Source organism: Carassius gibelio, chromosome A6 (assembly GCF_023724105.1).
Source record: "Carassius gibelio isolate Cgi1373 ecotype wild population from Czech Republic chromosome A6, carGib1.2-hapl.c, whole genome shotgun sequence".
NCBI lineage: Eukaryota > Metazoa > Chordata > Actinopteri > Cypriniformes > Cyprinidae > Carassius > Carassius gibelio.
In genome coordinates this window covers 10321187-10346677 of record NC_068376.1, presented here as the reverse complement: position 1 = coordinate 10346677, position 25491 = coordinate 10321187, and the positions used below count along the sequence as shown (strand labels likewise).

Sequence of the window (25491 nt, the reverse complement as noted above, 5' to 3'; positions counted from 1 at the left end):
CTAACATTCACAGCCACACCAAAACCATCCTACAGTGAACTCTGAACTATGCTAAAGCTACATGATTTCAAATTGATCCAGTAAGAGTTGACATAATTTAGTTGGGATATGTATGGCTTCAACATGAATTGGTAAACAGATTTATTGTTTTAAATCTTTGTCCGGAAAGGTCCTCTGGTCACTTCTGTGGTATTCTGAGCAGTGCCTGCTTAAAGGATGTGTTCTGGTTAACCACTTTCTCTTTCTACCTGGCAAGAATAGAGAATATGCAAAGATTGCTAGGCCTCATCAGCAACTTTGCACAATCCAGCACAGTGCAAAAACACTGGAGCAAGATCTGACAGGATTCAACAAAGTACATGAACAAATGACAACAAGGCACAGCAGCAAATGACAAAGAGAAGACTAATGTCAAATTTTTGGAGGCTTGTTGTTCTTGTTAATGAATACAAAAAAATATACTTTGACACCATCTTGTCAAATTTAAATGTTATAATTTATAACTTATAAAAGCAGGTTAAAGTTGTAATATATGTCCATGCATTAGTCATCCAAAAACTGCTTTCGCTGCCCTAGGCATTTACTGTCACCTTGGAATTTAAAATGCCTCTGAACAAAACTATAACAAAACTATTACATCTAGCAGAAAATGAGAAAAACCTCTCTTTTTATGAAGACTGAGATATGGTCTCAAATTTCAAGTAATGTAATTTGCATTCTAGCTGGCAGAAACAGGAAGCCTGCTTTGGGATGCTTGCATATAAGCAGACATCCTTGCATGTAAAATTAATTTTAATAAATCATTGCAAAGTTGGAACACTTGGAGGTGCACAGAAACATGACATATATAAGGATCACGTATAGTTAGCCTGTCATTAATCATAAAATAAACCCAGACACTGGTTATTATGATGGTGTTTTATACATTTAAATTCTGATAGTTTAAATTACCATACAAGAAGAGTGAGAGGTTAGGTGTTTATTAGATTATTATGTTCTATTACATAATCTAGTGAAAATGTGATGTTCATTGGTTGAATATTTATAAAGGGTAAGCATAATAAGCAAGGGTTCTGCTTACATATTTTTTCTGAAATTATGTTCATTTATTTTTATTTTTTTGTGAAACGTTGTCTGTAAGGACCAAAATAAACAAAATTGATTGATTGATATAAGAGTCACTTAACTACACAAGAGCAATTCTCCCTCTATTTTTTTTCTTGCCAAGCAAAAATTTTCTCTATTGTTTCTCTATATTTTTGTTAAACGCCCTGCTTCCATTACTCTGTCACGTCATTATAAGTGTTTGTTCACCACATTTGAGTGATCATTGCAAAAAATGTGTTTATGAATATTAGGGCTGGGCGATAAGGCCTAAAAAAAATAAAACCCCCGATTTTTTCATAAAAAATTCAGATTTACGATTTAAAATAAAATAAAATGTAACATGACATTCTTATCATACTGGTTACAGTTTGTAAATGTTTGTAAGTCTGTCAGAGGTCATTACTTAACACAGATGTTAAGATATTGAGTAAAATTCTGGCAAGGAGGTTGGAGGTACTTTTACCCAATATAATACATAGAGATCAAAATGGATTTATTAGAGGTAGGCAAGGTCTCCATAATGTTAGAACTTTGCTTAACATTTTATATCTTAATAAGAGAGCTTCTGATACGGCCATTCTGTCCCTGGATGCTGAAAAGGCATTCGACATGGTGGAATGGCCCTATCTATTTGACGTCCTGAAAAGATTTGGGTTTGGAGAAACTTTTCATAAACGGATTAAGATAATTTAAAACATCCTATGGCTGAAGTACCGTTTTTTCCGGACTATAAGTTGCACTTTTTTCCATAGTTTGAATTGTCCTGCGACTTATAGTCAGGTGCGACTTATCAAAATTAATTTGACATGAACCGAGAGAAATGAAACAAGTGAAAACATTACCGTCTACTGCCGCGAGAGGGCGCTCTATGCTGTTCTTCAGTCTACACTGAAGATATAGAGCGCCCTCTCACGGCTGTAGACGGTAATGTTTTCACTTGGTTTTGGATAAATGCGACTTATAGTCCAGTGCGACTTATATATATATATATATTTTCATCGTGACGTATTTTTGGACTGATGCGACTTATACTCCGGTGCGACTTATAGTCCGAAAAATACGGTACTTACTAATAGTATTGTCTCAGGGGCTTTTAATATTGAAAGTGGCACTCGTCAAGGATGCCCCTTATCACCTCTTCTTTTTGTCTTAGCAATAAGGTCTCACAGTAACATGGAGCGCTCTTGGAGCGAGTGAAAACCATGACGCCCTGACTTCTAAAAAATCCACTCCTCACTCCAGTCAAAATCACACCGCTCCGCTCACATATTCTGCTCAGCAGCATGTCTCTATAGCAAACTCACGGGGAGAGTGTTGAGCCCATTCGAACTACAGCGAGCCCTGAGTGGAGTGTCGGCAGATGTTAAAAAAAGAAAACAGATTTTCATTCAAACAAATCGAGGTAAACTACAAATTCGAGTTAATCGATAAAATCGATTTATCGCCCAGCCCTAATGTATATATATATTCTATTTATGTATATATTGTATTCTGTACATAGTATCAGTAAAATGTTTGGACACATGAATGGGAAAGTGTCCAAACGTTTGACTGATACTGTACTATAATATACACAAAGAATATCGGCTGATATATCGATATCTGCCTTTTTTTTTTACTCCTTAATAACTGTATTTTATCGGCCCCAAAAACCATACCGGTTGGGCTCTACTCTTCACTCTACTCATAATGTTTCACAGATTTAGGAAATATTTTGCTTTGTGAAATATTCTTAGCGCAAAAATATTAATTTAGGACCAACACCCATTATTTTAAAGATTTTATCCTAAATTGGTGAGTTATGAGAAACTTTTAGCCTTAAGATGTTTTGTGAGGGGTGGGATGTTATGGGCCCAAACCTCCACTGGGCTGAGGGAGTTAATGGATTTGTAATAGAATCAATGAGTCATGGAGATTTTCTATTAGAAAAGCCTGCTACACACACACACACACACACACACATCAACATTGATCCACAGTGCCATGCATGCAGAAGCAGCTGCCGGAAGAACGTAACCACAAAAACACCACAAAACAACACTGGACTGGACTGGAAGAGTATTCCTCACAGAAGTCATTAGTAGACCTACAGTACATTACACAGAAACTATGGACATTTCTGCACTAAAAAATATGCTAAATTCTTTGGAATTAGGAATTTGTAATATGACTTGCTAAAAGTAATGCGTAAAACAGACAGAGTCCAGCTAATGTATGATTCTGTCAATGGATACGCGTTCTGGCTTCCCAATACATAAAAAGAAAAAAAAAAAAAAAAAAAAAAAACGTATACATTTTTCTGTTTGGCTGATGTGTTTGAGGTGGGACTTTTATTTTAATGGCGAGCCAGACTTTTATTTTGATTAAATCCCAATGCAAACAGACTTCCTAGATTACTAAGTGCCCTGTTGGTTACAGTGTTTACTTCTTTTTTTTTATTATATTTTTATTAAACATTTATTAATTTGTGAAAAATACATTGTCATCTAAAGTAGCTTACACATTTATTTTTCATTCATTTTCTAATTATTAAAAATTTCTTAAAAATTTAAATAAATACAATTGAATCGGCTTTATATCGGCCATCCTGCTTTCCAAGATATCAGCATTGGCTGTCAAAAAAAACTATATCCGTCAACCACTACATACCTATATAAGTTTCTTACTTCTGTTGAACACAAATTCAGATATTTTGAAGAGTGTGGGTTAACAGGTGTGGACTTCTATAGTGTTTTTATTCATATTAAGTCAGTGGCTACTCTCAGCAGTTCGGTTATAAACATTCTTCAATATATATATATATATATATTAGGGGTGTAACGGTTCACAAAATTCACGGTTCGGTTCGATACGATACACTGATGTCACGGTTCGGTTCGGTTCGGTACGTTTTAGATACAGCAAAATGTAAAAACATCTCAACTTTTCAGAATGCTGCAAGCGCACCGCGGGTCATGTGACAAGAACTAACCAATCAGCTTCATCCTTTCCCGTAACAACGTTGAAAACTCAGCCAAGATGAAGGAACAGCTGTTCACAGTTGTATATGGATTGCAATTTTGAAATAAATTTAGTAGCAGAGCTACTGCAAGCGATTTTTAGAGCTTGCAAATCCATTTATCATTCGCTGAAATTTCCGCGTCTCATGGAGAGAGCACGTCATTGTTGCTTAGCAAAGACAGACGCCTCATGAGCGCTTCTGCCCGAGCGCTTTGGAAAGGAGGAGAAAGACGCGCTTAGCGTTTTCCACGCGTTTTTAGGCGCGATATGTGAACGGCCCCTAAGGCGCTCGCTCACTCAGCACGCGCTGAAGGCTCGTTGCAAAATGTCTAATGCATTTAACAGACCAGAAATATAAGATCCTAAAATAACCAACAGGTCTGGTGTGGGTGCACTTTGGATTCCCTGTAAGCTATAATACCGGTGTCTAAATGCTGCAGGGATAGTTTGTTGCGTGCTTGTTTCTCATTTTTTTCGTCTTTTCCCAGATACTGACACAATAAGGTGATGTCAGCGTAAATGAGTTGACATGTTTCAAGTATTCCCGCTGGTGTTTTTTTTTTTTTTTTTTGTATTCCCGCTGGTGTACCCTGTCATGTTGCAGATGCGACATACCGTTGTTTTTTTATCCACCACTCTCTTGCCATCACCATTATAGCTTAAAGGGAATCCAAAGTGCACCCAAACACCAGACCTGTTGGTTACTGGAGGATCTTCTTTTTTCTGGTATGTTAAACACATTGGCCATTTTGCAACGAGCCTTCAGCGCGTACTGAGTGAGCGAGCGCCTGACTGAGTAGCCTAACATAAACATATAAGTTGGTGTTTTTTTCTTCTTCGGGAGTGTCAGGGGCGTTGCCTGTTACGTCGTTTGGGTTATTGGGCTACCTTGTTGAACGCATATCATTATATTTCTCTTTTTTTTTTTTTTTTTTTTTTTAATATAATGAATTAGTCCAACGAACCGTTCGGTATACATAATGCGTACCGCGTACCGAACCGAAAGCGTCGTACCGAACGGTTCAATACGAATACGCGTATCGTTACACCCCTAATATATATATATATATATATATATATATATATATATATATATATTTGTGTTAAACAGAAGAAATAAACTCATACAGGTTTGGAAAAACTTGGGAGTGAGTTGTTAATTAATTATTAATTATGACAGAATTTTCAGTTTTGGCTAAACTATCCTTTAATGAGTAGCATAAATCTAGAAATTGCTTTGATTATTTGCCAGTCAGAATAAGCCTCAAGCTGGTTCTGTGTATACACGTGTATATAATAAAAGGAAATCTTCAGTCAATTAAAGCTCTTTACTCAAAACAGATGTGAGTTGCTCTGACCCCTCTCAGGAACTGGGTATTCATTTACAGATGAAATGCAGAGAGCTCTCAAGTTCAGTAACACAAGGATGTTGGCAATGCTATTACTCCTGCAGTTTCAACTAATCGCAATGAAGCAGGGTGTGTGCGTGTGCACATATTTTGCCCTTCACAAAATCTGATCAGACTTTAAACACTGGTATGAGCATGCAATTAAACCGTTTACAAAGAAACCCAGTCTGTGCACAGATTCTGTAAACAGTTCTCACTGAGAATTTATTCCACAGCTACAGTATGACAGTCGTCCATGCTGTGCTCTATAAAAAGGAGTGTCTCGGAAGCTTGAATGACATTCTGACATTATCTCTAGTTACTCCACCATACACCATTTGTCAAGAGAGTTCCCACACACCTCTTACAAGTACACATATTTATGGCTATGTATTATAGAAAATGTATAAGAGTAATAATAATAATAAGAGTGTGAAGTGCAAGTAAGAGACATTATGTGCAAAATAATTAAATATGAATTAAATAACTTATTAGTGCTGTGTCAGATAAAAAAACAAACTAAATTATAACGACTAAAAAGAAAAAAATAATATTTACATTGAATTTATAATGTAACAAATCATATGGGACAATTTTAGTAGACGATAGAAATAGTTAAAACATAACTGTTAACACAAACTGAAAATTAAGAGACATAACTGACCACCATAGACGTTGATTGAGAGCTGAAAAAAATGATGTAGAACTGTAAAAATAAACAAAAAAAAAAATTAAGATTAAAAAAAAAAAAAAACTTCCTGCCCTAACCTCACCTATGAATGGTTTACTTATAGTTCTCTCTGCAGTGCACACCCCCACACAAAGGGGATAGGAGAAAGTATTTGAACACCATTAAAGTCACATACTTCAACTTGTTTAATATAATATTAAACCTTTATTATTCTTTTAAACTAATGTAAGTTGTAATAGGTCTTTTGCAAGATCAACATTATTTTATCAAGTGAACTGTGAGTGGCACTTACATTTTTAGCTGAGGTCAGTACCTGTGTAATAGGATTCTACTGAGTCCACATAAACTTTAGAAAGATGACAAGTGAGAGAGAGAAATGTTGAACAGAGCCACTGTTTGTGTGTGTACTGTATTTGCATACTCACATCTGTGTCTGGCCCTTTATCAGCTCCAGGGCATGAGAATGTGACAAATTCATGGCAACGTTTATGGACCACAAAGCAGCACACTAGCAGAAGGAGAAAGAGAGAGATATGTTACATTTACCAAAAAAATTAATAATAATAAGAAGAACAACAACTGTAAACCACTGGTAAATAAAAATGTGAGCAAACGGTTCAAACCAAGTTTCCTAAACAAAGCTAACAAACTCTGTTACTCTTCCTGCTTTGTGTGTATGTGTATTTATTATTGCAGCAATTCAGACGAAGATAGTACTAATAAATCAGTAATTTCATAATGTACTAGTGTAAATCAGCAGACTACACTAATACAAAAGACTGACTCATTGTGAAATCAACACCAGCACCATATTTCAAAAAGATACATTTTTGCATTATAACAGATAACATATTCTATTGTATCCACTGTACAGAGAAAGACATCACGGACTTACCATGGTTGTACATGGATGGAAAAAATATATTTATACATACATACTGTAAACCAGGTTTTCAGAAATGTATTGTTTGTATTTATGTTTGTTCCACACATTGGCAACATGACTAACATCACAAATTGAGTAATTTATTTAATGATAATCATATTAATATAAAAATATTTTTTGCTGGATAAAAGGTTGATAGCTGTACCAAATTGCGAAACTGCTGCCTGTGTCCAACTTGTATTCTCCAAAATAGTGCTACAGTTATGCGGACAGACATAGAGGAGACAAATTGTTGAATAAAGTTGTTATTTTGGTTTTATTCGCGTACAAACAATATTCTCGTCGCTTGGTAATGTTACGGTTGAACCACTGATGGCAGATGGACTAGTCTTACTATGCTTTTCATACTTTTCTGGACCTTGACAGTGTAATTTACCTGGCAGCCTATGGGACAGTCACAAGCCTCCCAGTTTTCGTCCACAATGTGTTAAATTGTGTTCTGAAGATGAACAGGGCTTTTATGGGTTTGGAACAACATGGGGATAAGTGATTAATGACAAAATGTGCATTTTGGGGTGGAGTATCCCTTTAACGTGACAGACAGCAACAGGTTTATTAGACTTTTATCACTAAAGGACAGATACAATACATTGAAACAAATACTATTTTTATTCTTTATTCACTTACTTTGCTTGAACCATTACAATTCACACTGTAATAATATCCTATACTGATGTTATATTTTTAGTTATTTTGAATTTGAAATGCCTTGAATTTGTAAGATGACCTCTAAAACCAAATGTCTACATTCTAGCTAAGAAATATTTAGCATTTTTCCTTTTTAATATTATTCTGAACACATGATATTTTATGACATATTTGTATAATATTTGCCTTCATATTTCATGCATTGTTTCTGCAAAGATATTTAACAAGTTCATTTAGTTTACATGTATGTACCATGTTGACCACTTCATGTGCGGTATACTTTCGTTAACCAGACAGTTTTATAAAGATAATGTTACTTGAATCATTTAGGTTACTGTAAGTTGATTAGTTAAACATAAAAATAATAATTATAATTGTAGGGCTGGGTGATATGGCAAAATATCAGAGGTAGCTGGGTTGGACCACACTGGCTCATATAGATTAATCAACCGATATTAACAGTATCAACCGATACGGTTTTAAAATGGATACTGAACGAAAACTAAAATAGTGCTTTATTATTTAACCAAAAACAAAAAAGTGCTGAACCACATTTTGTAAATTTATATTGATTAATGTTAGTTCATAGTTCCCTGACTGATGTTAACAGATGCAACTTTAAAATTTAAAAATAACTAAGCAATTGTTGAATTAACATACTCAATAATTTTACAGTGTTTATTAATTTTAGTTAATGTTACCAATGGGCACCGATTACTTGTAATGCTTAAAGATCTTTAAACATCTACACAGAGGCCATAGCATTAAAATTATATTACATATGGATATTGTTTGTATAAACAGTTTATTTGCTTCTATTTTAGAAAACTTTACAGGTAACTCTACAGGTAACACACACACACTGGATGCACCACGTTCAATTTAAGTAGTGGTCCAAAACAGTTTATTTAATCACCAAACTAGCAAAGGTTTATCTCAAGAATTAACAAAGGGGCATAGATGAGTTTAAAGTTCGGTATTTAAATAAAAAAGCAAAATGGAAAAAGAAAGCACAATATATATTATAGCTATCTAAATTAAGCATACAGACTTTATTAGAGCCACAAAAAGACAAATGTTTTGCTGAAAACTGCACAATACACAATCTTCCAGCCTAGGCTGAAAACATTATGTACATTAACAACTATTTGGGTCAAATGTAATGTAATTTAATGGAAAGCTATGTAAATGGTGCTCTGTGGCACGGCAGGATTTCTATCGGATACATGAACATATAAATGTGCTTTCTCACTTAACAGCTTTAAATATGCAGCTTCACTGGATAACAAATACATTAATGTGATTAGCTGCATATAAATTCAACCTAAATGTAAGGGACACATACATTTTTGCAGGAACAAGTTAGATATCTGGCAGCTCAGTGGGTAGCACTGCCACCTCAGTACGGTTTCCCCATAATTCAAAGACAAACAGGTCAAGTGATATGAGACACTAAAATTGCCTGTAGGCGTGAGTGTGAAAGTGTGTACGTCTGTGTTAGCCTTGTGATAGACTGGCCATCTGTCCAGGGTGTTTCCTTGCCGTCGGCCCCAAGAGGCTGGGTAAGCTCCAGCATTCTACATAGAGAGCCCCAAACTGCAAAGTAAAACGGTCGCATTTTTGACCTAAAATATTAAATTGCGAGTGAAGTTTTTGCTGAGGTCGCCACTGGCGACTAGGCCTATGTACTTACATGCTATAACTTAATAAAAATTAGCATGTAATGCCTTTTTCCCTGTTTTATTTTGTGGTTGCATCATTTGCTATGTTCACGTATTAATCGAGACAATGCGCATCAAAGTTTTAGTGGAAAAAATTGTTTCAAACAGTATTCATTCTATGCAGCGAAACAACTCTGACACAACGCAGCTCTGCTGTACAGCACGAGAGAGATCGAAATGACGGAAATGTAAGCAGTGAATGTGAGGAAAAGCAACATCTACTGTATTTCGTGCAACAAATTACAACAGGTAAAGCTTCCAGCTGTGTGGATATTGGCAATATTGTTAACAATTCTTGTTTATAATCATTAATAAAATGGCTTCTTCTTATCAAGATCTTAGGTCTATGTTGTGTTCTGTTAATGGGTGAACTTCATTATTTGAGGCGCACTTGCCGTCCAGTAACGTATTTTCCAGACTATAAGTCACACTTTTTTCATAGTTTGCCTGGTCTTGCGACTTATAGTCAGGTGCGACTTATTTATCAAAATTAATTTGACATGAACCAAGAGAAATGAACTAAGAGAAATGAACCAATAGAAAACATTACCATCTCCAGCCGCGAGAGAGCGTTTTGGTTCTAAATAAATGCGACTTATAGTCCGTTGCGACTTATATATGTTTTTTTCTCATCATGACGTGTTTTTGGACTGATGCGACTTATACTCAGGTGCGACTTATAGTCCGAAAAATACGGTAATTGCAAAAAGATTAGTGCTTTGTTACTTTTTAATAAACAAAGTATCAGCTTTAAAATTATTCAAAATTCAGAACGAAATACAAACAATAAATACAGTTTTGGGGCTCTTTAATGTGGCAGGTGCAGTCGTTTAAGCGCCTCAGTTCAAGCGGCAAGTAGCCTAACCCATTTATTCTTTCTCTTTACTATAGTACATAATGAACATGAATTAACATCAAAAGGTAGGCGATTTTATAAGAAAGCCTACAGTACAACTTACTGAAATGTTTTGTGTAAAAGCTTATTCAGTGTTTCAAACATAATATACATTTACCTTGTTATATTACTTAACCTGTTGTCTACGTGACTCAACTACTATAAAATTGCATTTTAATAATTAAGAAAATCAGAGTGAAAGACATACACTCTTAAATTTCCACAAAGAACCAATCAGTCAAAGGTTATTTAAAGAACCATCTCTTTCTCAACTGTTTATAATCTGAAGAACCTTCTTTCGCCACAAAGAACATTTTGTGAAACATAAAAGGTTCTTCATATTATTTATTGGAGTGTATGACAACATTTCCAGAATGCATTGAGGATGAGCCCAAACTACACTCAGTGGCCAATTGTTGCTTATGGTCCATGATATGGTCCTAGTTGGAAAATACATTTAATTCTCACTTTAAGTGAACCTTAGTTCCCAGGTCATCTACAAAATGGATTAAAATGCTGATAAAGTCAAGAAAAGATGAGTCAAACACATGATAGAATGATTGAAATTGCATTTTTTTTACAATTATAATAATAAAATAAATAAAACACATTTATATTGTGGCACCTAAAAAATAATCTGGTGCCTACGTTTTTTTATCTTATAGGAACCAACATCTCCTTACTCAATTTGTTTTTGTTTGGAGCCCTGTACATAGAACAAAGTTTGAAAAATGGAGGGATGCATGGATGGATGGATGTCCGATACCGGCTCCACACCAAAACAGAGAGGAAATAAAGGCCCAACTGTTGGTGTTACATAAGACTATCTGAAAAATTAAGCATTACAAAACTGCTGTCAGAGAATTAGACATCAGTGTCACAGTAACTGAGATGTCTCATCCTGATATGACCATTATGGCAGTCAAGCTAAGGGAATAATAACACAAATAGTCATATTTCAAATCAAAATGTTCCCCTCCACATCGTGAAAGGCAATAATGAAAAAACACTTTAACGCATTTTCTGTTTCCTGTTGTGTGGGCTGCTTTCTGGCTCCGTCTCAATGGCCCTAGACCACTGTACAAATGGAATCTGCATAGATGTGTCTATGTGCCAAAACGATCAGACATAAGTGATGAATATGGAAATGTTATAATGAAACCCTTATGCATAAAATATTTATCATATCTTTATGGGTATTACTTCTGAGTGTGCATTTAACAATCTTTACTTGAAGCCCATTTCAGAATTATCTTAAAAACTCAACAAAATAGTTTTAAATAGACTACAGCCCAATTTTAACAGGTGTTCACAGTAAATATGTTTCCCAGTACTTATATGTGTGTATTTTTCATGCACAACCTCACTAAACATTTCAAAGCACAATGATCAATAATATTACACAGTACACATGTTAAAAATCTATTTTGGATTTTTTTCGAGTTCAGTAGTTATCAAAAAATTCAGACTTTCTCAGAACTTTTACCAGTAATGGTCATGGCATATTTTACTTAAAAAAGTCAAGGTAAAACTACAAGGTATTTCTACAACTATGAATAAACTACAATCAAATAGATTGCAAATGGTTTAAAAGTACTTTATTATTGTATACTAGGGCTGTCACTTTTGTGAAAAAATCATTTTCGATTTCTAATACATAAGTGTTCATTGAATCAATTGTAAAATCGATTTTCCATGTCAAAAAAAAAAAAAAGACGTTTCCTTATTCAACATCAAATAACGGAAAAACGTAAAGAGAGCGCTGGAAACGCACAAGTCAGCAATATTGCCATGAAGTTTCGTGCAGAATAAACAGCAACAGGAGTGCAACATTCTCGAAAAAATATATATGCAGAGGGGACGTCTGCCATAACAAAAGAAAAAACATCACTGTAGGCTTCAACCCGGCTGGATTTCTGATTTAGGCAATCCAACAATCTCCAAGATTATTTTAAATAATGATTCAATCCATTTCAAACAACTGTTCAAAAAATGAAACTTTAAATGGACTTGAGAACAGGCCATGTGTGTTTTTTTATTGAACGTAACCGACACTTAGGGTAGGCGGTACTAGGCAGGCATAAAGAAATTATGCAAAAAGGCTAGGGCCATTACAAATTTATTGGACAAGAAAACAAGTCGATCAACATTTTTAGGGTCCAGAGCAGAGCATTTTTTTTATTCACTATATGTCCAGCTGTTGAGAAGACACACTCCGACCGCACTGATGTCCCAGGGACACTCAGGTACAACTACGCAAGGTGGGGGAATTACTGCCAATTTTCCACAACAAAAGCCGGTCGCTGTCAGCTTGCAATGGTCCTTTTCATATCTCCTGTAACTAGATGCGCGAATGAGAGCGAATTCGTGTCTACCGCGCCGCACGTCCAACATGTCTTAACATTGACTTAACATTGAAATAATTCGCTCAAGATGCTCTTTTCCAGTTTGGTGTGAATGCAGCATAAGAGGTCGCTTTCGACGTCACTGGGTTTTAGAAGCGCGTAAAATTGCTGGTATTTTCTGTCTAGCTTTCGCAAGGCATACTGCACTTTCGGAATTATTTATTTTCTTTTTCTGCTTGTTTTTGAGTTTTGTTACATCTACAAATTTGAATTTGTTTAATTATTTTAAAATGAATAGTGTACATATTTGGTTACAATCGATTACCTATTTTCATTGTGCAATCGATTTTCGAACTAAAAGTGAACACCCTACTGTATACTTATTATAAAGTGTTAAAATTTTAAAATATTTACAGGGCACTAGTAACTTCTGAATAATCAATTTCTCTAACACTAACTACAAGTATCACAAATAGCAATTTTGGAAGTATTTATAAAACTGTGCCTGATGTACAGTTTGTGTTCAGATTTCATGTATCTTTTTGGGCTCAGCAGTTTTCCTTCCAATTATCCGTCAAAGCTGAAGGATAATTGAAGAGTAAGTTTATGATTGTTTTTGGATTTGCATAGTCTCTCCTGTGCTCCTGTAAGTGCAGTGTAAAGCTGAACTGTAAACTTTGGCACACCTCAAATCCGTTCAGCTATGTAAGTTTAACAGGAGAGATTAGCATGCCTGACCCCATTTATCAACATACACTCAATGAACCACTCACAAACACACCCACACCCACACACACCAATGCTCCATTCAAGCAGTGGCAATAGCAGAAATGTTCAAATGGAGGGGCCACAGAGGGGCTAAAATTAGCAAAGACCTAAATAATAAATTAAATGTTTTTTTTTTTTTTTTTTTGGAATATCATATTTGATATTAAGGTTTTTATGGGTCATATGGTATGATATAGGAAAATATAGAGCTCATGAGTATAGGAGAAAAACCTTAATTTTATATTCACATTATAAAACATGATTTTATACTGTGGACAAAACTGAGCAAAAATATGCGTGAGATTAAATTTGAATAGCTTGTAATGTAACAGTATAATACTTTATAACAGTATAGCAGACTACTTACACTCTAGTTGTCACTCTATATCTCACATTAATTTGTCTAAGCAAGATGATATTTAGAATGTTTAGTTAAAGCTTCATAGTTTTCATCATAGAAACATATAATGCAATGCAACACAACAATGTACAAATAAAGATAAAAAAAATATATATTTTTAAAAGACTGATTAAAATGTAAAAAGTTATGAATTAATTTAATTAGCCTGTCACGCATTTTTAAAGGTACAGTTCACTCAAAAATGAAAATTTGATGTTTATCTGCTTACCCCAGGGCATCCAATATATAGGTGACTTTGTTTCTTCAGTAGAACGCAGACAAATATTAACTCAAACCTTTGCAGTCTGTTAGTCATTTAATTGATATGGTTTTTTACCTCTGTTTAACTGCAATGTCCGAACTGTCCTGAGTGTGTTCTTAACAGCCGGCACATAACGCGTCTTTCTTCTTCTTCTTGCTTTACGGCAGATTGCTGAGTTATAAGTGTATTACTGATGCCTATCTCTCAAATGGACCATTTGAGAGATCGGTATCAGTAATGCACATATATGTCTGTTATCTGCTGTAAAGTAAGAACAAGAAGACGCATCACGCGCCGGCTATTGAGAACGCGCTCAGGACAGTTTGGACATTGCAGTCAATCAGAGGTAAAAAAAATAAATAAAAATACCTTCCCTGGAGGTAAGCAGATAAACATAAAACTTTCATTTTTGGGTGAACTTTCCCTTTAATAATACATTTGTATCAAATTATATAACAGAACCCAGTGCATACTGAATTGAGTTCTCTTGTGTCTCGTGAAAGATGTATATAAGACCCATTTGAGGATTACAAAGAGTCACTATGGAGAAGGTAAAACACTGAAAAGAGGGTTGATGTTATAAAAGGGAACATTGGAGCCACTGGCCTACACCAACATTACAAACTTTTAAAACTACATATCACCACCATTTTGAAGTATGATCACTTCTGTACTATTGGACTTTTTTTCAAAGTTTTATTAAAATGTGGTTTTCACAAAATGTCAATTGTGGCTTTCTGGGCTGTGACATAAACTAAATGCACTTACTTCATGTTTCAGTCAGAGATACATCAACAAACTGAAAAAAAAAAACCCCCAGTGCTATACAAACTACTTTTTAGTGTGCCAGAAAAGCTGTCCTCCTATTGGTATCGTGACAAGCAGATATCCTGCTGTCAAGCACATTTGCTTAGCCAAACAAAACATATCATCCACGTACACAGGCACATGTGCACACACGGACACACACACACACTCACGCACACACACACACGCACACACACGCACACGCACACGCGCACACACACACACACACACACACACACACACACAGAGAGAGAGAGATAAACACCATAAATGTTATCAGTGTCATGTATCATGTCATCAACAGCAATATCACCCTGCAGCCCAAAAACTGGTTGCCCATTGGAGCTAAGCAGGGCTGAGCCTGGTCAGTACAGTTCCTGGATGGGAGACCTCCTGGGAAAACTAGGTTGCTGGAAGAGGTGCTAGTGAGGCCAGCAGGGGGTGCTCACCCTGTGGTCTGTGTGGGCCCAAAAGCCCTAGTGTGATGACGGGGACATTATACTGACAAAAAACGCTGTCTTTCGTATGAGATGTTAAACCGAGGTCCTGAATCTCTGTGGTCATTAAAAATCCCAGGATTTCCTTCCTTTTGCCTCTGATCATCATGGCCTCCTAACCATCCCCATATCTGCTGATTGGCTTCATCACTCTGTCTCCTCTCCACCAGTAAGCTGGTGTGTGGTGGGCGTTGTAAGGAATGTAAGGAATTATTATTATTATTTAAATATCTACAAGAAAACATGAAACACTTAGATTGGCTTAAAAAGTCACTGCCCCTTACTATGGTTTGAGTCACTTGTGTCTGCTGGAGTTTGGTTGAAAAGTGTGTGAAAGTCTAACATATTAATATGCTGTGAACTGGAACTGGTGGCATTACAAATCTCACCAAAAATAGAAGAAAGAGCTATGCTCACTGAAGGGTACTGACACCAAGAATATGCAGTGCTATCAGCAACTAAGTGTTATTGGAGACAATAACTCATTGTGTGAATTGAAGGGAGTATTGTGAAGTGGCATTTCACCCTATTTCTTCCAGACCACAGTTTAAGAAATAATGAATAATAATAATAATAACAATTTTAAGCAACAGCTTGCTATTTAAAATCATACCACCAGACAGTTCAGTGTAATGATTTACTACCATATATCACAGTTTTTTTATATAAAGTATAATTCTTTTGGTGTCTCTCTAAATTACAGTACACATGGCAAAGCTGTATCAACTAATTAACCTGATTTTATTATTTAATTAAAATTTTTGCTTTTCCAGAAATAGTGGAGGAAAAAAAAGGAAAAACCAATATCTGCCTTAATGTTGCAAACTAAACACAACACATGTGACAGTGTCATTTCTACAGAAGACCATCCTTTGACAAACATTTCTATCACTTTTACACTTGTTATGTATCGCTTGTATACATCATCTATTCACTTTACAATATACAGAGAATCAACCCTTTTATCAGACACAAATAGAAGCTTCTGAGCAACCTACTACACAGAAACAATTCTTATTATACAATATCATCATTACTTTAGTATTAATATAATAGTCTGTATTAAAAAAAAATGGAAATGACGACAACAATTTTCCATCAAATCATGGTAATCTGTTTCATTTCCTGCAGACAGAACACAAAGCGATTTAGATGTACTGTTCTCCTTCTGTTATACAGAATCACACATTCAAAATCCACAGCAAGTTATCAAATGATGATTATTGTAACATGAAATGTTCTCATATGTGGTGCGTTTGGGAATGATTATTGTTATAATGACAAATAAAGAAATAGATCACCCAAAAATGAACTATTAGGATATTGAGCTCCATTAAAGTGCACAATATTCCAACTCTTGAAGCCATACAAATACCTTTATGTAAGAAAGTTGTTATTCTAAGGGGGAAAAATCTGAGAAGTGTGTTTAGTTCCTAAGTAGTATGACTTCAAAATATTTGCATATATTGCATTAGTCTTATGAACTGCTTTTCTTGTACTGTTGTCATTTTTGGAGTTTGACAATCTACATTTAATATTTTATGAGCGGTGACAACATGCATATATATATATATATATATATATATATATATATATATATATATATATATATATATATATATATATAAAACAAACAACTTTCTTTTGGAAGATGAACATTTCAGTAATAGCTCCACTGTCCGTTTACTAATCAAATCTGATATTATTAAATGTATACAGACTGGTAAAAGCACAAAGTTAAACATTTAACAGAAAGCATAAGTTAAAGGACCCACCTTCTGCAAACAACAGTCATATGCCATACAAAGATCTGTTAAAAATAACGGTTAAACAATTGGTGTCACTGTAATACATCCTCTACTGTAAAGCTGATTCTTATCAGAGGATAGGTAACCAGCCACCTTCACCCTGGGGTAAAGTCTTCAGAAGCAATAAAATATATCTTCTCCAGACTAGAAAAAACAGATTAATACTTTTATTCACTGAATATTGTGTACAGCAACAGCAGTAACTGCAATGCAACTGCTATAATTGTTATTATTTAAACTCTAAGTAGAATGAAAAAATAAATATGCAACTAGTGACAGAAAGTTATAAAACTAATACATAACTGTCCTTCTACTTTAACTGAACGTTTCATCCTTCCTGGATTAACAATGAATGACAGGGTTTAATCAGGAGTACAATTTGAAAATGTTTCCTCTTTATGAAACAGACAGGTTTGCTTAAAGAGCAGGTGATATGGGATTTGTTTTTGTTGTTTTTTGCCCATTTTTGAACAGCACAGAGAATAGAGAGGAATCAAAGTGGAAGAGAGAGAGGTGTGATCACAACTGACCATGAGCCTGGACTCATCCAAAGTACACGGAGAACTGACACTCTTACTGCTTGCTTTGCTTTACTCTCAATCCCACAATTCCCTGCACAAGAGTGTCACTTAACTCCCATAAAGACGCATGCCGTAATCCTCAAATTACGCTCAGCTATTTTCAAACTCTGACTGGCTTAACTGGAGGTCAGCACTCAGTTGTTTTCTGTCTGTTTATTTGCATCACTTTTGACTACTCAAGCAGGTCCAACTAGAAGAGCACCCAGAACCTTCTCCAACTGCTAGATTTGCATATCTTTTTGGTGACATTAATAGAGTGACTCATTCTCGAGTCAAGATCCGGTTGCATCGGTTTTCGGATCACCAGTAGTGATGGGAAGTTCGGTTCTTTTCCGCGAACCGGTTCTTTCGGACAGTTTGATTCAATAAACCGGTTGAAGAAAACGGATCATTGGTTCTTTTGTGCTCAAAGTAATGACGTCATTGGCAATGATTGCCCTTGATTCAAGCCTTCGGTTTACCTGCGCTCATAACGTTAGCACAGAATCAGTTCAAAATCAATCATCAAAATAAACAGTTCGGTTCAGATGCTCTGTGTGTCGATCTGCTTCACGCTGAATCACGCATGTGCAGTATCATCAGCTTCTCGGTTCTCGAATCGGACACGTCAGACAGAAACGGTTCTTGACTTGAGAACGAGTCAATCGTTCGTTCGTTATCTGGCTCGGCTCTGTGTTCATCTTTAGTTCTCTCCTCACAGCAGTTCAGTCAGTGTACTGTTTGAGTAAATGAAATGCTTCTGGATATTGGTTTGTTTTAACTCAGAGGGAGTGTCACCCACATTAAAAAAGTTAACAGCTTAAGTCATTTGTGGATTAATGCTTATTGGAGATGTGAACCATTTCAAACGATTCAATTCGATTTGGTGAACTGGTTCAAGAAGATCCGGTTACATCGAGTGATTCGTTTGCGAACCGGATATCACTACACTGCAGTGAACGTGCTCACAACAGACACGGAAGAGAAGACAATGCTGAGTAAAGTCGTAGTTTTTGCTATTTTTGTACCAAAATGTATTTTCGATGCTTCAAAAAATTCTAAATGACCCTCTGATGTCACATGGACTACTTTGATGATGTTTTTATTACTTTTCTGGACATGGACACTGTATACCGTGCTTACAGGAAGGGACAGGAAGCTCTCTGACTAAATCTAAAATATCTTAAACTGTGTTCTGAAGACGAACGGAGGTCTTACGGGTTTGGAAGTTATTAATGACATATTTTTAATATATGGGTGAACTAACCCTTTAATATAATAATTTAATAATGTAGCCTAATAATTTCTATGATAATTCATATAAGAATTTCTTAATTTGATATTCATAAATCCCTCTCTGCTATGGTCATGCAGGTTTGTTTACGAATTAAAAACTGGATATTTTTCAGTCTAAGAATTCAGAGCAAAATGTTTGCTGTTTGAAAATACACGTCAATAAAAATTCTGCCATAAAAAAATTATATTGTGTTTAATTTCAAATGTTCAATATTCAAGTAAAAAAAAAGAAAGAAAAAGAATTCACATTTAAACTGTTAAAAGGCACATAATATCATGTTTTGTTAAATGACATGTCAATAATTCAAATTATTATTATTATTTTTTTAATTCAAACAGTTTTGTCAAATTTTAAGCTCCATATATTTTCCTTTTTTATTTAGTGTCTGCCAGGTCTCTGTAGAAATTACCCTTTAAAGATGAAGTCTGCTTGCAAACAAAAATGTATATCCAGGACACATTGCTGAAATAACCCCATGAGCCAGTTGAAAAGCTTTCCAGGTTGCAATGATAGCTAAGAAAATGTGAAAATTGCCTGTGGACCTACAAATAGTGAAGAGTCTGACTGAGGCCATAAACATTTATTTTGCACATACCATTCAGATTTGGCTTATCTCTTACTGTGGGGCATGTTTTATTTTAAAAAAAAGTTATTACAAGTGCATTAAACTGCAAGAGAGACTGTTATGACTAATGGAAATACCTGCTATTGGTGTCATTAATGTTAATCAAACAAAAAAAGACAGAAAAATCACACACTCCTCTTGACTGAATAACTTTAGCAGCTTTAATAAGAATCAAGGTATGTTTAATGTAGTATAATAATGTAGTAGTTGGCTAGTCTAGGGCGGACAGATGTTGTAGATATGACAGCCTACATGGTTAGAATATTGCATTGATACCAAGGTCTTTTATTCTAGAGTATGTGCCCAAAAACCAAGCAAAGGAGGAAAGAGAGAAGAGAAGCAACAAAATAATTATGTGCTCTGGTATCTGCCTCATCAAAGCAAGAGTACATGCCAGAATATGCTGGTTAGGTATGTTTTGAAGCATGGCTGCTGGTTTAAGCTGGTCATGTGCACATAACCAGCTCATGACCAGCTAAGGACCAGCTTAAACCAGCAGCCATTAGGGCTGGGACAACGCGTCGAGGTCATCGATGAAGTCGACGCAAAAAATACGTCGAGGCAAAATATGCGCCTCGATTCGTCGACCTGTTTTTATTTCTCTAAAAAAACGTTTGCAAAACGTTTACCTTATGTGCGCTGAATATACGCGATGGCCGGATCAACATTCTGTCCAACGTTATATAACCAATCCAGGGGTTTTTCTGCATTGATTTTTTTTTTTTTTGGCGGCTGTCAAAGCCTTATTTGATCGGCGAGTGATGTAGAATAGATGCGCCTGACAGGGCTCGTACGAGAGAGAGCCCTGGCTGCGCACACACACTCAACAGTCTTCAAACAACACGAGCGCTTCTTGCTCTCTCTCTCTCTCCCTTGTGCATATTAATCAAAATCATTAAACACAATAGAAAAAGTGCAAAACACCAAAGTTTCACGCACGCTCGCGCACTCACAGTCTTCAAACTACACGAGCGCTGTCTTGCTCTCTCTCTCTCGTGCATATTAACCAAAATCATTAGACACGATAGAAAAAGGGCGCAACGCCAAAGTTTCACGTGGAGCATTCAGAGATTTTTTTTCTTTCTCCATGACAAGCTGCTGGCTCCCACTGTAAATTTTTTTTTTTTGGAAAAGCACTCTCTGTATTAGCTTAAAGCCCTCAAGTTTACATTGGTTACTGTATTCTTTCAATTGCTCTAAACAAGTATTTTGGGTGACCTTTTTTATTGAATGCTAGACATCAAGTTGTTGTTATTTTCATCTGAAAGAAGAAATTTATTTCAGTAAGCTAGGCCCTATGTGTTCAGTAAGCTTGTTTCAGTAAGCTATGTGTTTTCAAGGCTTCAAGGTGTTATTGAATGCTATCTCTATACAAGTGCAAAGTAATGCATTCTTAGTCAGTCTTTTATTTTGTAATTTTAAGAGCAATAAACATATATTGCAATATTGCAAATAATCGATGCATCGAAAAAATAATCGCTAGATTAATCGTTTTAAAAAATAATCGTTTATCCCAGCCCTAGCAGCCATGCTTCAAAATATACCTAACCAGCATATTCTGTTTTTTTTTTCTTCAACAGGGTTGACGGCTCTTTCAAACAATCCTCAAAAAGGATTGGGGTCTGAAAGCTCAGCAGTCACCCCAAACCCTGTTTTTCAGTAGTCAGTTGTGTTTGTACTTCATTCATATTAGGAATCATATGAGTAATTTACATCCAGTACATCTGATTAGGCATGCTCTGATCCTGCCTCTCCCACCTCTCAGCCAGACTAGCTCTCAGTGAGAATAAGACAGCTGGTCCTCAAGATCAGACTCCTCAGATGAGATCATGGGCCATGGGGCCAGCATTTGCATTCATCTTAGCTGTCAGATTCTCAGTCTCTTGTGCCTTTATAGTTGCAGCAAAAGCCTGCTTATGTGAGCCAGGTTAAGGGAGAGGGCTGCTATGTCATTTGTTTCCAAATAAGCACCAGTGAGCCTCCCTAGCATTAGCTCATTTTGTATGATTCCCTTTAACCTTAAGAGCATGCTTATGACGAAGAAAATAGAAATATAATAGCCAAACTGTGGAGTAGGGGTGTGCCGGTACTAGTATCGGTACCGAATGGTTCCCAGGCAAATTCCAAATGGAAGTGATCATCCCTGTCCACTTTGAGTGGGGACTGTGGAGTGAGCAGGGCACATCCATGCCATGAAGTAGTTGTTAGGAATGTACTTGGCAAAAGGAGCGACAAACTTTCCTCATTATCTTCAGCTGGGATGTTCCTGTGACAACGCAGCACCTGTTCGTCCTCCAAAGTCCCCACTCCAAGGGGATAAGGATGATCACTTCCATTTGGAATTTTCCCGGGAACCGTTCGGTACTGATACTAGCACCGGCATACCCCTTACTGTGGAGGGATGGCTACATGCAACTGATGCCTAGATTATATTGATTATTTCTGTTATAAGAAATGTTTGATGTGAAAACCTAGTTATTACAATAAGTTACAAGTAACCAACCAAATATTGCCCTCATAACTACTGTGCTGCAAGAGAGAGAATATGAGCCATTTCTATCTCTGCTTAGGGAGGGAGGAAGAGGGACTGATTTCCACAGTAAGACTAACCTACCATCATAGACAAAGAGGATGAATGAACATAGTAATCATCAGACCAGGGGTAGGCAACCCGCGGCTAACGAGCTGTATGCGGCTCTTTCACCCCTCCGCCATGGCTCCCTATAGCATGGACATAGAATATGGTGGAGACATGTTCCCCTGACTTTTAATAAAACTCTTCCCCTGCACTTTTTCTTTTATGGGCAATTGTGTTCATGTAGACATTTTCAAAAGACAGTGTGAATAAATCTCGATTTTAAATCAAAAGCGACAAGATAGTCACATCCTTGACTATCGTTGAATCGATGTGAACATTACGGAGTGCTCGACAATCTCCTGCAGTGTCTGTTTCATTCATACTCAAAGCTGGAGGGCGCTCTCGCGCAGAAAGTCCAAAACGAACTCATACTAGTAACTTTTGACATGCAGGAAATCCCTAATATGGACAAAGGCATCCAGCAATCGCTGTAGCTAAGCTGAATAACAAGCATAAACATAACTATTGAAACTTGAAGACGATAAACGATTGTACCAACATAAGTGGTTTTTTTTTTTTTATTCTTCTCTGGGAAATAAAGTATATGAATGATACAGTGCTAACTGACATAGGACTTATTACAGTAGCTACAAAATATATTATCTGCCTCATTCTGTTAAAAAAAAAAAAATGTTTGTAGTATGTAAACCAATCATAATCATAAAATTCTCATTAGAAAAATACATCTCAAAAATATTATAGAATACAAATTATTGGTTATTGTCCAGCACTGTATTTTATTTCTTAGCCAATTAAAAATAAGACACAAAAGTTTTTTTTTTTTTTTTGTCAATTAGACAATCATACATAATAATAATAAATATAATAATAATAATAATAATTATTATTATTATTTTTACTATTACATTTAACATTTCTGCTCCCAGTACTTCCAAAATTATTGCTACGCACCTGCCCTGCAACGGAATATAAAATTTTAGTTATATGCAGTGTTATTTTCTCTGAAAAAATAAAAAAGTGACATAGCCAAGTATGGTGACCTATACTCAAAATTAGTGCTCTGGATTTATCCCATCCAATTTGCACACTCAGCAGTAAACGCACACACCGTGAACACACACTCACATTTTAGGAATCAAATAGGTTTTGTGGATCCACATGAATTTTATTCAGTGGGAAAGGGGCCAAAATGTATCTTGAAGGTTGCAGACCCCTGATCTAGACCATAATGGAGTGATATAACAAATTAACCATTGTTTTACTTTATTGAATGGACTCCTGTATTAGTGATATCTTGACCACATTAACAGCTACTTCAACTAGTGTGTAATATGGTATTATATTTGTTCGGAGATATGTAGTTATCCTGATTTTGCAAGTGTAAATGGGCTGTAGTTGTAATATGAGTGAACAGTACACAGTGAAGACAATCACCTGGCACCTTATGTTCAAGATGGTATTAGCAAACCACTCAAATCAAATCCCTATGGTTTTTTGTATTTTTTATTTTTTTTGCCTATGTGTATACGTGTGTGAGAGAGAAGATCAAGCACTTAAAACTTAAAATACCAAAGCTATCATTTGGGCACACTCACAATAAAAACAGAAGATTTGTGCGCTTGCAAAATACAGCAAACAAACAGAATGTGCGATGTCATCCTTTTTTTTTTTTTGTGAACTTGTGGAGCGCCGCCACACTTCTGTTTTAAATCTGTTATCTTAATTATTTAAGTCAGATATATATATCGCATTTTTTTTTTTAAATATATAAAAATATGTTATTTTTATGTTAGGTCTATTACTTATATAGGCTATATATTTTCCTTAAAGCATCCCTTTTTGTCCCTAAGCCTGTGCCATAGTTAGGTCCATGCAGAAACTTGTGAACGATGCTTATTGTGGCTTCACCGTTTAGTGATATCATTGAATACTCTGGGAAAACGTATTGTCAGTGTCGATCACAGCACCTATTAACTGCTGTCCAGCAATTATTTATTTACAAATTATAAGCTCTGATTATGACAAGTGTGGTATAAAACCTTTTTTAATTAGATAAATAATGGGTTAACTGGAAAAATTAGATCACGACCATCCCTCTGGATGCTGTTCGATAGCTTTCATTTATGTGGCTTTGTTCTGGTTTGCCGGTTTGTCACAAATTTTCACAAATTCAATAACATCTAGGCATTGTTTCTTTTCCTAAATCTTCACAGTCTAACCCTCTTATTTCGCAGGTTTATTTTATTATCCTTCTTTTTTTCATCACTGTTTTTGCATCTCTTCCTGTGGTAAACATGGGAAGGGAAGTTAAAGATTTCATGAATTAAGAATTCGTTCGATTTATTAATTTGTTCCCTTATTTCGGTTAAATCATGGGTTACAAGTCGTAGGAATGAATTAGCTAAAAATTGTCTTTCACACTTTTCAGTATAGTTATTACAGTTTTTCTTACAGGTTTTTTCAACTGTTTACATTTTGAAAACTTTGCCTCTTTTTTTCAAAACTTTACACACAAATCCAAGATTTTTTATTAGTTTGACAGGGAAAGCTGTGTGCAAACAGAAACACACACACACACACGTTTGTTTTTGTGAAAAGTGGGGACATCCCATAGGCGTAATGATTTTTATACTGTACAAACTGTATATTCTATCACCCTTCCCCAACCCTACACCTAACCCTAACCCTCACAGGAAACTTTGTGCATTTTTACTTTCTCAAAAAAAACTCATTCTGTATGATTTATAAGCATTTTGAAAAATGGGGACATGGGTTATGTCCTCATAAGTCACCCTTTCCTTGTAAGAGCTGTGTCATACCCCATGTCATTATAGAGAGTTGTGTCCTGATATGTCACAAAAACATGCCCACACACACACACACACACACACACATTAGCAATTTAAGCAAATTAAGTGCATGTTTTTATCACGTGTCAATTACTGATTAAAATGGCGGATAAAAGCAGCTTGTTTTTTTTTTATACCTACAATATACTATTATACTACTATTTACAGAACTCAAACAGATTTTTCAAACTATGCTCCCACATAGATGAGGTCTTTGGCATCTTTTTTGTCTTCTCTTCCAGATGAACTGAATCATGAAATTCATGACGTTAACATGG

General features: G+C 35.7%; 1 protein-coding gene across 2 annotated transcripts in view; it reads right to left on the bottom strand.

The window, feature by feature from the left end:
• LOC128015459 (protein kinase C alpha type) overlaps window positions 1-25491 on the bottom strand; it is a 105537-nt gene that overhangs the window by 58466 nt on the left and 21580 nt on the right. For both annotated transcript variants that reach the window (XM_052599291.1, XM_052599292.1), the window contains exon 3: window positions 6612-6694. In XM_052599291.1, the coding sequence (XP_052455251.1) occupies window positions 6612-6694 (83 nt within the window). The remainder of the gene's footprint in view (window positions 1-6611; window positions 6695-25491) is intronic.